This window comes from Panthera tigris, chromosome E3 (assembly GCF_018350195.1).
Source record: "Panthera tigris isolate Pti1 chromosome E3, P.tigris_Pti1_mat1.1, whole genome shotgun sequence".
Classification (NCBI taxonomy): domain Eukaryota; kingdom Metazoa; phylum Chordata; class Mammalia; order Carnivora; family Felidae; genus Panthera; species Panthera tigris.
Window position 1 is genome coordinate 32,207,783 of NC_056675.1, and position 13,619 is coordinate 32,221,401.

At 58.9% G+C, this 13,619-nt stretch overlaps 1 protein-coding gene across 8 annotated transcripts in view; it reads right to left on the bottom strand.

Annotated features, from left to right (window-relative positions):
* Window positions 1-595: 595 nt before the first annotated feature.
* The window catches only part of CLEC16A (C-type lectin domain containing 16A), a 201,620-nt gene continuing 188,596 nt past the window's right edge, over window positions 596-13,619 (bottom strand). For 3 of the 8 annotated variants that reach the window (XM_042971412.1, XM_042971414.1, XM_042971411.1), the window contains one exon: window positions 596-4,280. In XM_042971412.1, the coding sequence (XP_042827346.1) occupies window positions 3,940-4,280 (341 nt within the window). In that variant the 3' untranslated portion in view covers window positions 596-3,939. Of the gene's footprint in view, window positions 4,281-5,639; window positions 6,562-7,543; window positions 7,666-8,388; window positions 10,867-13,619 lie in introns of those variants that run through there. The other 5 variants (XM_042971415.1, XM_042971417.1, XM_042971413.1 and 2 more) reach the window with 5 other exon arrangements.

Below are 13,619 nucleotides of genomic sequence, written 5' to 3' on the forward strand. Positions count from 1 at the left end.
CCAGAGATGCTGCAACCCTCGACACAAAGGGGGGGGGGGTGACCGTTTATATTCCGGGGTCACTTCGAGTTTTACCTCATGGCCCAGAAGGTCCCGGCTGTTTCTGAGCCAGGTTTAAGCTGGAGAGCCTGTGAACCCATCCCCAGAGCTCACACTGGTGCACACAGTCTTCTGGAACAGGGCCTGTCCCAGGGCTGACTTCAGCAGACTCTGTCCTCGGTGGGGAGCACTTCCTGCTTCCCGTGGCCAGTGACACGTGCAAGTGGTGACAGAGAGGCTCCCCAAGCTCGTCCTATGAGGTAGGGCCGTAATGGCCCCATTCCACAGATGCAGAACCAGAGGCGTGGAGGGAGAGCCTCCTGCCGACAGCACGGGCCAATCTCATTGCGCCCGGCTAGGCCCGGAGCACCGCCTGAATGCGGCCAGCTCCCTCTCGGGAACCGGGGAATACCTGGCCAGGGTGGGGGCGGGGAGGGCCCCCAGCTGCCACACCCCCACCACGCAGCCGCAACGGGCCAAGGGGGTCAGGCCGCAGAGAACCTTCCCCCTTTGCAGGGTCACGGCCTCGCCACCGCAGCACCACGGAGCAGCCACGTTCTTGGTAACTTTTTCTGTTTTATTGCCAAGTTCAAATTTACCAGGAAGTTCCAGTTTTCATTTCCACCCTCGTGTTGGGAGCCCACCAAGCATGAGTCACGCTGGCGACAGCAGGTTCTTCCCTGGAACGGTCCCTTGGCCCAGAAGCGGGAGGTTTCTCAAGCCCTGCTCTGCCTTGGGCCGAGAATTATTTACATATTTTCACCTCAGAGGAACATAAGGAACCCTGATAGTTTATGCCCAATGTCAACATGACTACATTAAATATTTCTTATTTATTGCATCTAGAAAAGATGAGAATCCGTTCACCCCGTGCCTTTATTTCTAACAGTGCGTCGTGAGACTTTAGGGAAATCTAGTGTATGTCTTTAACGAGGGCTGTCCCTTCCCTCCCGCCTGGGGGTCTTGTTAATTCAGGTGTTTGGGTGGGGGGCTGCCCTCTGCAGAGAGCGGGGTGGGGTTGGGGGGGGGGCAGACAGGCCAGAGGGAGGAGAAGGGAGCAAAGGCCTGCAGTGAGGCAGGCCGTGTCCCGGCCCCTCATCTGCCCCGCATTCCTGCTGTGGCTTTGGGGCTGGTCCTGGGGAGCCCCTGGCCTCACCCCGCCCCACCCTCAGGGAGAGGTGCCCTGGCTCGCTCGGGCCCTTAAGCTGGAAGGACGTATGCTTCTCTCCACAGCAACTTTCACAGCTGAGGTTTGGGGGTTTAGGCGGCGAGCCCTGCCCCTGGCTTGGCAAACTTACTGGGCCCAATGGACTTGAGGCAGGTGGGCTTGGCCCCTCTCTCTGTAGGGACACGGAGATTGTAGGCTGGGTGGGCTTGCCGAGGAGTCCAGAAGGTTTGTGGTCCCCACTCCTGCTCTGCCAGGATTCCCCGCTCTGCCTCCCTCTGCCCGACGCTGGGGTCCAAGTGCCCTCTGCCTGGGCTGGCCTGCCTGGGAGCACCCCGCTCTTAGGCTTGCGGGGTGCTCCTGAAGACGCGGCCGTGCCCAATGCCGCCACGATGGTCAAGACCCAGCCCTCTGATGGTCCTTCATCAGAGCCAACCTCCTCTGGACCCCAGACCTCCTCGCACAAAGCTGTATGCCGCCCCCTCACCAGCAAGGTGCCTGGGAGCCCCTGCTCAAAGGAAGTCCCCACCCCACACCTACAGGTGTCCCACCGAGGTCGCAGGACCCACATCGCAAGCCCACCTCTGGGAGAGGCCTGCCCTTGGCAATCAACACCCTTGCTCAGCTGCTGCTGGAGGCTGGGCTGTGTTCCCGTCTCCCAGCCCCGACAATGCTGCCGCAGGGCCCCCGAGGCATGCTGTGCTCCCATCTCTCCTCCAGGGCTCAGTGGCCACAAAGCCACTTGGAGCCATGGGATTTCTGGTGGCAGGCTGGCGATCCCAGGGCGGGGGGGCGGGGGACCTGCATGGGCTTGTTTTTCCCAATAACGCCCCCGGGCTGGGAAGTTACTCGCCTTCTACTTCTGCCCCACAGCCCCTGCCAAACCAGGGAGCCAGCCTGCTCTTACGTCCCAGCAAAAAATCACATAGAACACAGGACTGCTGACATGCCCTTTCTCCTCCCCTGACCCCTTCCATCCCTTCTGCCTTTCCCTCCTGGGTGGGGGGGAGGGGGGCCCTGCTGATGGGTCATGGCTTGTCCCTCCTCCTGGGGCCCCCAGAATTACTGTCTGAATGGCCTCCTTTCCCGAGCTGGGTCTCTTCCCTGTTGAAGCGGGGTAGGCACACCCACCCAGAGGGCTTCTGATGATGGAGAGCCCCGTCCCCACGGGCACCGTGCCCCTCCTCTGCGGGACCACCGTGTTTCTTTCAGGAGGAGGAGACCTGGCCTCGGCAGGCCCTTCTTCACCAGCAGGATGAGGGAAGCCAGGGAGACCCGCGGTCCTTGAATAGGTAGACTGTGAGGGCTCAGAGCGCCTCCCCAGGCCGCCCGACACCCGGGCCCATGTGTGCTGGGACTCCCGGGGCACAGAGGAGGAGAGTCTGGAGGGTCTCAGCGCTGACCGGAGAGAGGTGAGGGTTGCATGGCTGCACCTGGCCAAGTAGGCGCTTTCTCAGATACGTCGGGGAACCGGCCTGCACGCGTCCAGCTCAAATGGAGAAGCCACTGGGTGGGGGTGGGGGATGGGGTTCATCTTTAAAAATAAGCTTTTGTTTCTGCAGCGGCAGCCGGGAGGAAGGGCGGTGGACCGGAGTTCCCTGGACAGCTCCTCGAACTGGGGCGCGACCCCGCAGCGGGCGTCTCCCCACACTCCCGCCTGGGCGAACACACATGGTGGGGACACGGGCCACGCACAGGACAGCTTCCGTGGCCTTTCCTTTCCATCCCGGCCGCACGGTCCCAAGCGGTTCTTTCTAGACAGAGAGAGACGGCGAGATCTGAAGGTGAAGCTGGGCAGCAGCCCTGACTGGTGTCGGTCCGGAGAGACGAAGGATGGGTCCTGAGTGGGGAGCTGGCCGCACCGGCCCCTTTCCCGGGCAGGCGTTTCAGGAAACGCAAGGCCCCGTGGCTACCACGCCTGAGAAACCTCTGGCCCTCTCAGCTCCGTGTGTACCTGAGAATACGTGGGGTCTCCTTTACTGTTGTTGAAAAAATAATCTAAACTTTCCAGGAAGGTCCTTGAATCATTCCACAGGCTTGCGGAGTTAGCGAGTCATAGAGAAATAAGAAAACGGAGAAAGCCAGACTGAGAACTTTAGAACAAAACGCTGGGAAGTTCAAGGGAAGACGAAAATGAAATCTTAACAGTAACATCGCATGTCTAACATGACGCCAAACCTCAGGGTTGAGGATTTTTTTTTTTTTGGACTTTTTTTTTTTTTTTAAATACACGCTTTTTAAATAAATGCTTTTCATCTGCTGCCGAAAGCGGAAATAAATATCCAAAGGAGATGCTTATCCAAGTTTGTTTCTCTACAAATTCCTACCCAAAGTGACTTGGTCCGCTTCTTCTGTGCACACCAGGCATGGCGGCCAAGGAGCTTCCAGACCGGAGCGGCCGGCTGATGATGAGAGGGTGCGGGGGTCCTGCCACCCCAGGGTCACCGGGCTCAGAGACCGGGAGGCCAACCTCCTCCCGTCCCCTGGGTTCACTGGGGTGTCTCCACCGGGTCCAGCCTGCTCTCCCAAGAGGCGCCAAGTGAAACAGGAATTCAAAATGGAGCAAAGGAGCACAGGAATGGGTGCAGAGATGGTTCCGGGGCCGCGGGGACCGGGGTGCTCCTGATGTGTCTCTGGGTCAGCAGTACTGGGTCCCTGCCGGCGGGGCCACACACACACACACACACACACACACACACACACACACACACATGGGGAGGCCACCCGGCGCCCGCTCAGTGCTCAGCGGGGCCCGCTGGCTCCTCGCCCGGCGTCGCCGTGCCCGCTGCGGGCGTCACAGGTGGTGGGGGGATGCCGGGGAGGGTGCGGAGGCTGTGGGAGTCGACAGGAGGGACGAGGGTCAGCGACTCCACGCTCAGTGTGTCGGCAGTGTCCTCACAGAGCAGGGAGATGGTGGGCTGCCGGGCGGGGATGAGGCTGGGGGACAGGTTGGCTGTCTCCACGTCTGTGCTCCTCGCCAGGCTCTTGCCGGGCCGGGCGTCTGCTTCTGTTTCACTGACGATCACCAGCTGGCTGGGAAGTTTAGGCTGAGGCTGTTCCGTAGTGACGGGGTCGTCTGGGTGGGGGCGGGGGGGGGGGGGCAGAGAGAACAGGAGTACTGAGTTCTGAGATACTCTGCTCACGCGGGCACCCTCTGTCCCGTCCTGAACAAAGGCCCGGGGAAAGCCCGGTGGGAGACGGTGGTGTGGGGGGAACGGCTTGTCTCCACTTCCTCCGTCTGGGGACACAGGAGCTGGAAGCTCCAGTCTGACCTAGGCCTGGGGAGAAATCTGTCGGGGCCCAGGGTTCCTCTGACTTGTGAGGTGAGAGAAAAATTAGGGGCTCGTGCAGAATCGACGAGTGGATTATGGAGCTGGGAAACGGCCCAGGCAGGATCTCCGTCAGGGAGAGTCTTGGAGCCCCTGCCTGACGATGAATACATGTTCGGGGAGGAGATGGGCTTGGATGTGCTTATCACTTCAGGCCATTTCCGGAGCTTACACCTGGTGACGTTTACCCAAGAGGGGACTCGCTGCAGTATTTAAAAAAAAAGAAAAAAAAAGGGAATTCTCTAGAACTTTTCAGCTTGCAAAACCAAACCAAAACCTCAGACTGCTCCTTCTCGGAGAGCCGAGTTAGCAGTCAGAAAGGGGCTGTTACTGCCCCGGGGGCCACTCCTACCCTAACGGTCTCTATAGGGGTCATGGAGAGAGACCAGGCAGGAGGAGGGCAGGAGAAGCTCCGCCCAGCAGTTATTTTTGGAGCGGCAATTTCTTTGTTTTTGGTGCTTTTCAAAATCATTGATGAGATTACAAACAAATGGTCGCTTTGCTTTCCAATGACGAGTGTACCTGGGCGGGAACGGTGGTGGCTGGGGCTGGGCTGGGGGCTCACAGCGGAAAACATCTTCCCGGCTTCCGGGAGTGTCGGCAAGAAAGCTGTGGGCATCTCGCTTGGAAAGCAAACATCGCATTTGTACAGATCTCGGGGTCAACAAGCCATCCGCAGAAGATGCTGATGGGAGGGTGCTGAGCCCTGAGGCCCCCTGGGCCCTGGGAAGGATGGTCGACACAGTTTGTTCCATGGGATTCCAGTTTTTTGGTTTTGTTTTTTTTTTTAAGGCAAGCCAAAACAAAACAGAACTGCAAACTGAACATACAGCAAAAGAATGGGAAAACCAAGAGCAAAATAAAACCGAAGGGCGTATAGAATGGGAGGCAGGAGAGAAGGAGGCTCCCCATCGTGGAGAGAAAGCACAAGCAACAGACTGAGTGTCCCAAAGAATACGGAGAATTTCTTTCCCCAAGGCTCCTGGGCAAGACAAGCTCTCAAAGATCCCTGTTTATTCCTTCCTAAAGCCTTTTGGTTTTCTTTCCTTTTATTTTTATTTTTATTGTTATTATTATTATTATTTTGATTTTTTTCTTTTAAGAGAAATAAGGCCCAGAGAAAACCACCGCATAGGGCTTTGGGTCTGTCCTTGCTCTGTGCTGGGTTACAGAGGTGGCTGTGAGCACCAGTGGAAAACGTGATTCAGGGTGCGAGCTGAGCCCAGAAATGCTGAGTCAACACTCCACGCGCATTCTGGTTTCTCCGAATCTCCGTGAATTTGCTCCACTCGGCCAGGACCCTTGTGGCATGGGCCGCCCGCTTGCAAGGCGCAGGCTCCCGGGTGCTGGTCAGAGCCTACGGTTCCCTTCGGGGGGCTCACCTGCTCTGGCAGGCTTCCACCACGCTTCCAGAAGAGGGGAGCAGGACTACGGGCCCGTGTCCGGATCCACATGTGAGCTTAGCTGCTGACAAGGCAGTTAAGAGAGGACTAATTCTCCAAATGGCACTTTTGTGCCGTCTGGAGACTGAGCTGTGGAGTATTTCCTTCACTCTTCTCCAAACTTCTATGTAAGAGTCTGCATTTGCATGCAGATATTCAAAAAAGCTGGCAAATCTCTTTCCCTGATCCCTAGCGGGGTTTTTGGTGATGAGAATAATCAAGGATACGGGAAATTTGCCACCAAATGTATTAAAAAACCAACCAGCCAACTAACAATACAATAGCACACACACAAAATTGGTTTCTTCAAGAAAAGAACCAACAGTTTTATTAAGAGGGTCGGGTTTTTTTTCCCTTAAAAATAGCCTTTTTCAATTTTTTATGGGAAAAAATAACCTTTTGCCGATCACCCACAACATTTTTTTTTTTTTTTTAAACTAAAAATGAGAACTTTCTCACCAGGGAAAAATTACCCCTCGGGGACCTATTTTCTCGCCCAGTGCTGGGCTGTGAAGGTTACTGCTGAACTCTTGCTTTTGCTGGCCTGCTGGTTTTCAGCTCGAAGGCCACAAGTAGGGGCCTGGCCCTGAAAATGAAAGATTCGGAGAACATTCTGGTTTCCTGGCTAGGAGCCGGGGAGAAGCGTGGAGGCCTGAGCAGAAGTCCTGGACGTCCAGGTTTCCGTGAGAGATGCTGGGCCTCCCACGGCTCTGCCCTTAGCTGACACCAAGGCAGCGGGTCCCCACGTCCCTGGCCAGCACCCTCAGAAGCTGATCCCCGGCTCCGGGGCAGGGGCTCAGCTGGCCCTTGTCAAGTGACATTTTCCAGGAAATCTTTGGGGTTGTGTGCTCAGGCTGGGAGAGTTGGGGGGGGGGGGGTTGTGCAGCAGAGCATAGCAGGTCGAGGGCAGAGCTCAGAGAAAGCAGCTTTTAAATGCAAAAGAAGGCAAAAGGCCCCTGGCTGGCAAGCACCACAGCCAAGCAGGAGGTGCGTGTGGGAAACCCTGAAAGAAACTTTGGGAAGGTGGGAGAGGGAGCATCCGTGGACCCCAGGGCGCAAGCAGCATCGGCAGCTACCTGGAGGACTGCGTGTAAGAAGCGGGGACAAGGGAGTCACCACCCATCAGTGCTCACGAAGGAGCTGCTTTGGCCTCTGGCTGAGGCGGGACTGAATCTACTGCTGAGCTTTGAGCAAAGCTGTGGAGGGGGGGAGGGAGGGGGAGCCGGGGGGTGGAGTGGGGCGCAGGGAGGTAAAAAAGGAAAAGAAAAAAGAAACTAATTGAATTCTTGGTCGCTTTTTGCAAATTCTACTGCTCGACCTTGGTGGCCAAATCCAGGGGGCCCTGTGACGACTGGACTGGAGAACCCCCACCAGCTGGGCGGACGGTGTTTCCAGGGCTGCCGGGGCTCGAGGGAGGGTCGGAGGGGAGGGGGTTCGGTCCTCAGCGGAGGCGAGGCCGGAAGGAGAAGGGAAGCTGGGGAAATGGCCGCTTGGAGGGGGGCTCGCAGCCCTGGTCCCCGGAGGCCCGGCGAGGCCGCGGGCCGCGCAGGCTAATGGGCGAGACCTGCCTGAATTGCCTGCGAGAGCTGCCGTGAGCGCTGCCGTTCGAAGCACTAAACCCAGTGGCCGCCGTGACTGTCGGCCTCCGACAGGCTGAACACTCGCCGGCGTCCTTTCCTGCCACTCCTGACTAGAGGGAAACACAGCGACAGGTCACAGACAGCCTTTAACAACGGGACAGAGAAAGGGCGCACGGAGAGGGGCGCAGAGCAGCGGCGGACGCCAGGCGTGGACGAGCGCGCAAGGGGAGCGTGGCAGGGTCCCAGCGGGTGCCCATGACAGCTGGGGGGGGAGGGGCGTGGTGCCCGAATGGACGAAGCCCCCAACTCCGCCCCACCAGGACGAGGTGCTGTCGGGACGGCCGGGGACCCGACCGTTTGCCCGCACGTGGGGCTCAGTCGAGGATAAAGATGGTGAAGGTTCAGTCCCGCTGGAAAGGAAAGGCTTGGGGTCATCAGTGACACGGGGTGTCGGGGAGGAAACCTCCAGGGACAGAAGAACAGAACTGCCTGTCAGCACCCCATGCGAACCAGCAGTTGGGACGAAAGCCCTGCGTCCCCAGGACAGTGTGAAGAAGGGCGTGTGGTTGGGGGACGGGAGCCGAGCCGGCTAATGAAACAAGCAGATTTCTGGGCCCAACTGATGAGGCCAGTGGTCCCTGCCGTCACCACACTAAAGCCAGCGGTGCAGCTCCTCACGCTCTGGGAAAGAGCCCTGGACGGGCGAGGCGCTCCTGGACCCCCCCCCCCCCCCCGGCCCCGCAGGGCTCCGCTCTCCGGAAGACACGCGGCTGGTCTGAACCTTTGGAACCCCCCCCCCCCCCCCCCCCCCCCCCGAGAAGGAGCCTCAGCAGGAGGGCCCGAGACCAAGGTGCCGAGAGGCGGGGGGCAGGTTGCAACGGCTGCAACAAAAATGTGAGGAGCATCTCCTCGGGAAGGAAGGAGCCATATCTGTGACTCGCACTTGGGATTAGAGCAGAGCTGAAAATTAATGCCGCTATGTGACTATACCTAATGCCACTGCACTATGGGCTTAACAACGGTTAACATGGTTCACACTTTCTGGTATGTACATTCACCGCAGTAAGAAGAAACATCGTGGCGAAGATTGGGGAGAAAAGATCACACGCATGGCTCAGGCGATCTGTCCTTAAAGTCCTGCCTGACTGGTAACCGGGCTTGGTCACACACAGGTCTTGGGCTGTGTGGCCCCCACTGGGCCCAGATGGGACCTGGTGAAGGCCATGTGTTCAGACAGCCCAGGGAGCAGGGGAGGATCAGGAGGCCAGGACCCCACCCCTGCCAGGTGGCGACAATCGGCCTCCAGGAGCCCACCCCTTCCTTCTTCCTATAAAACCCCAGAGAAAAGTCAAAGTGCGCCATAATTCCAGGGGCCTGGCCGACGGACGACGGAAAGAGCAGGCTGGCCTTTACCCTGACTTCGTTTTGTAAGAGACGGTCTTTCCTCCTCAAAGCCGCTCACCCAGGACGTGTGTGAAACACAACCGAGCTGGCCACTGAACTCTTGTCGGAGAAGTGTTCTTACCAGAGCCCCACACAGAGCGGAGGTGTACCAGCATGCGTGTGAGCGACCGTGCACGGGAGTGTGCGAGTGTGCATTCACCTGTGTGGGTGGGTGCGTGCGAGGGACCGCTGTAACCCAGGAGGTAGTTCTGAAGTATTCCTACTCGCCCTTCATCTGGTTCCAAATGGGGTCAATGTCCTCTTTCCTGCTGTATGTTCTCTGCAATTTCAGCTTCTCAAATGAAGTGTTTAAGAAAAGAAGCCCTGCTAATTCCATCCCTGTAATTTTCTCACTGGGGAACAAGCTGAGGCCTATCAAGCCGGCTGCACTGGACGAGCGGGTGATGAGACGCCAGGTTCTGGACGCTTCCGCGGCCCAGGGCACCACCTCTCCTCAGGAAGGCTCAGGGGTCTGCCTGCACGTCAACTCACACATCAGGCGTTAGAACTGGACAATAATTCTCTGGGCACGGCCTTAACAGGGAAAAGACAACGAAAACTAAATACCCTTGCTGCCATTCCTTCCGGTTGGTTTCTCTGGTTACTGGGAAACACACTTGTGACCTTTCCTTCCACTGGGGGTGTCTCTTGGCCCTGATGAGAGCCCCAGCCCCTCTGAAAAAGCCACTCACAAGCATCCACACTCTATATCTGGCATGTGAGGGAGACTCAGAAGCAGGCGCTCCCAGCACAGAGGGCAAACCAGGGTCCAGGCGGGTCCCTTCTCCCTGCGGCGAGGGGCCCTCGGCCAGCACTGGGCCACAGGCCTCAGCCCTCATGGGCACATGGGCTGTCCCTCAAAAACAGACTATATCTGGAAAGACAGAATTTATAGTTAGACCCCAGGGAGAGAACAAAAGCAATCTTCTTGTCTCGTGCCAGATGCCGGGCTTAGCCTGGGTGGGCCTGCGTGAGTTCCAAAGGCCACCTCCTCACAGACCCCGTCCCATGAACCCCTCAGCCTCCGGCTTCCTTTTCCAATGCTCGGTCATCTGACAGAACCTGGCCTCCCCCACACGTCGCTACCCTCTATCCCCAGGGCCTGCGCACAGCAGGGACTCCACAAAAGCCTGTCCAGTGAGAAAACGTTAATCGTTAATCGGGGGATGGGGTCTCTAGGCTGGCACAGAGAAGTCCCAAGAGAGACTGGGCCTGAGGGCCACTCCTGGAGGCACCCTAGTGAGATCAGCTCTGACATCCACAGAAGCTGAGTCAGTCAGACTCAAGACCCCCTGGGAAGCTGAGAGAATCTGTGTTTGGGACAAACAAGGACCTCTTGCAAACCCAGGCAGAAAATTTCAGGTCCCCCGGGCCGGACAGAGGGTGGAGGTGGAAAACAACCCAGTATCAAGAGGGTTCCACGCCCTCATTTGGGGATGAACCCATGTGGGCTGGCAGAGGAGACGTGGCCATCTGTAGTCCATTGCTGATTCGGGGGAACTGCCAGGCTTCCCCCCGACAGGGGCCACCCAGCCCAGCCTTGCTGACTGCGGCTGCACAGTTACCAGGGTCCTGTGGGCCGTGGCTTTTCCTTTGGGTTCTGGACCAACCACGCACACTGGAAGGAGACAGGCATGTACTTCACGGGCCGCCCCCAACCGACATCTGAACCCCGGTCTCTGGAGCGCCACACGGAGGCACCGGAGACAGATTCAGGAGCTGCGTGGATATTCTGCTGGGCTCTCTCGGAAGGCGGGACATGGGTTCTGGAGTCGCCCAGGCTGGAGCTCACGTGTGGGATCCTCTACTTGCGGGCTGCACCGTGGTGGCTGAGCTCTGGGATCTTTCTGAGCCTCCGGGGTTTTCAGCTGCACAGTGTGAGGGGCAGGGTGGCAGGTCTCAACGAGAGGGCATCTGTCAAGTGTTTACGAGCACAGTGCTTGGCCCGTGGGGGGTCAGGGGGCTCGCTGGGGAGGTACAGCCACCGGGGCCCATGGGCAGGTCCACGCCGCGTACCAAGTACACACCGAAAAGGCCGTGTAGGGAGTTCCCAAGCCACAGCGACTGCTAAGACAGTGAGAAGGTCACCCCTGGCTTTCAGGGACATTCTTGGAGCATTCTGGGTTTCAAAACCACAGAGACATGGAAAACTGGGCCTGTCTTGTCCCCTGACGGATGGCGTCTCTCGTATGCTTCCCCGACCGAACACCTGACCGTACAAAGTGTGGCTTCCAGAGCAGAGGCCACTGGAGCTAATTCCGGCTGTGAAGGGCCTAGCAGCTGCACCGGGAACTTCCTGGACTCACAGGCTCTGGAAATACAGGGGGAGGAATGCTTCTGATTCCACACTGTGTCCTCAAAAACCACTTGGAGGACAAGTGGCCCCTTGACTGGGCTGCAGCTGTTGTCTGCTGTCCGGGCCGGGTGGGCTGTGGGGGGGAGGCCCTGGCCCATCCTGGTGCCCGGCCAGCCCTCCAGGGACGCTGCCTGGGGCCGACCATGGCCGGGCCCCGCGGGCGGGGAGTCTGGTGCAGAGGCAGCACAGGGCCGGCCTTTGCCGGTCAGGAGCCCGAACGCTGAGGCCCCGCTCCAGGCCGATATCAAACCAGGAAACTGGCCGAAAAGCACCCGTCCCGACCAAACCTGCCTCCCTTCCACCCTCCGCTTCCTGTTCCGCACGGCCTGGTAAGATGCCAGGCAGACGCTGGAACCATCTGCGTAGGCCTGCTCTTATGAGGAACACGGAACCCTTATGTGCTGCTCTCTGCCTGGACCCAGGAGGCTGAAGCCCGGCCTGGAAGTCTGTCATGGAGAAACTAACGGACTCCTGGAGCCGGGGCCCTGTGGCGGGGAGGAGCTCGCGGGTTCTGATGCTGTTTCTAGGCATCGAGAGCTGGGTCCTCAGTTAAGAGCGAAGTACAAGACGCCTGACAGGCGGGCCCTTCGTCGGGGGGTGAGTTATTTCAGCGCCTGCAGACATGTAGGCAGGCTGGGCCGCAGGCTTTTACTGTCAGGCAAGCATAAAAAATGGGGACTCGTGCACTTGCCTCGGCAGGCCTGCGGGGACGCCCCGAACGGGGGCAGACACCCAGGAGAGCCTGACCGTCACGTATCGACTGGAACTGCCTCGCTACCTGACAGCCAGGCTGACAGCCGCTGTGTTTGTCAGATGAGAAGACCTGTCATTGGCACCGTGCAGGGGATGGTGGGGGTGGGGACGGAGGGGCTGAGGGAGGCCAAGAGAGAAGAAACTCGCATTCTGGGGACCCTGAACCTCCGGGGGAAGGCACAGAGCGGAGCCCCAGGGGGCCACGCTCAGGTGAGTCTGTAAACAGAGGCCCATTTTGATGATTTGGGTCTTTGCCGGTTTTAGTTTTAGACTAAGAAGCACACGGCTCGTTTGTTTAGCCGTTGTCTGTGCTTCCCAAGAATGAAAGCAAGGGATACGTAGCTCCACCAGGAAGAGACCTCATGTGTGTCTGGATGCACACGACACGGACACGGCAACGTGCACAGGCAGGCAGCACGTGGGCGCACACACAAGCAGACGAACACACGGCCCTGGTCCCCAGAGCCGGTTCGAGACCAGGCTTCAGAGGGAGGGGGAGGGCCGTTCCGGGCTTCTGGAGAAAGCTCCGTCTGGACGTCCCGCTACAGGCCTGGGAATGGCAGCCACACATGCAGCCAAGCTCGGATCAGGCTCAGAAGGAGCTCAGACAAGGCGGCTGCCTCCCTAGAGCTGGGGCGGTGGCGGGGCCGGGGGTGGGGGGAGGCGTGGAGCAGGTGCCGAGTGGAAGGGGGTCTAAGTGAGGTGGCTTGAGGGTGACCCCGCTGCCTGGGCCTCGTGAATGTCAATAGTAGATGGACGTAATGGATGCTCGAGGGAGGAGGGGGGCTGCAGGCAGGACGCTGAGATGCCCTGGGCCACAGGCGCGGAGATCGGGCTGGGTTAACCCTTTGCTGGGGGATGGAGAGGCTGAAGATTCCGGAGAAGAGTGGGCCCCGAAGGAGATCTTGGGCTTTGGTGCTGAGGGGACGACATCCAGGGGCCCTTAATTTCCTGGTACCACAGGGGCAGGTGGCTTTTATCAAGCTCCATCCATCCACAACCTAACTAGAGTTTGGTGAGGCGCCCCTGGAACGTGATAGGCGAGGAATGTGGACGGGACCCTGAAGGAACAGCGAAGCACGAGGAGGGTCCCCAAATGAGGGTACAGACCAGAGTCACTGGGGGCTGCCCAAATCAGAGACGCCCGGGGCCCTCCAGACCCACAGAGTTGTGCTGCTGGGGTGGGAAGCCTCGCGCACCATCAAGGCCACCACCAGCAACCGCCCCCCCGCCCTCCGTGCCCTGCTCCTCTGGCTGCGTGGTGGGGCCACGATGCTCAGGAAAAAAGCCTGGTGCCCTCCTCCTGGGATCTCACACAGCACGGTGAGGCGCTCGCGTGACCCACTCACACGTCTCACCGCGGACGCCCCGTTCGCGGGGTCTGCCCGTGCTATGTCTGCACCTGTACGAGGTCCAGGAAGGCGAGATGTGCCTCCAGCACATGCTGACGGACTCTCGAGAGGTGGGCCCTGGGCACAGACGACTGGACTGCACCATTTACAGAGGAGACTG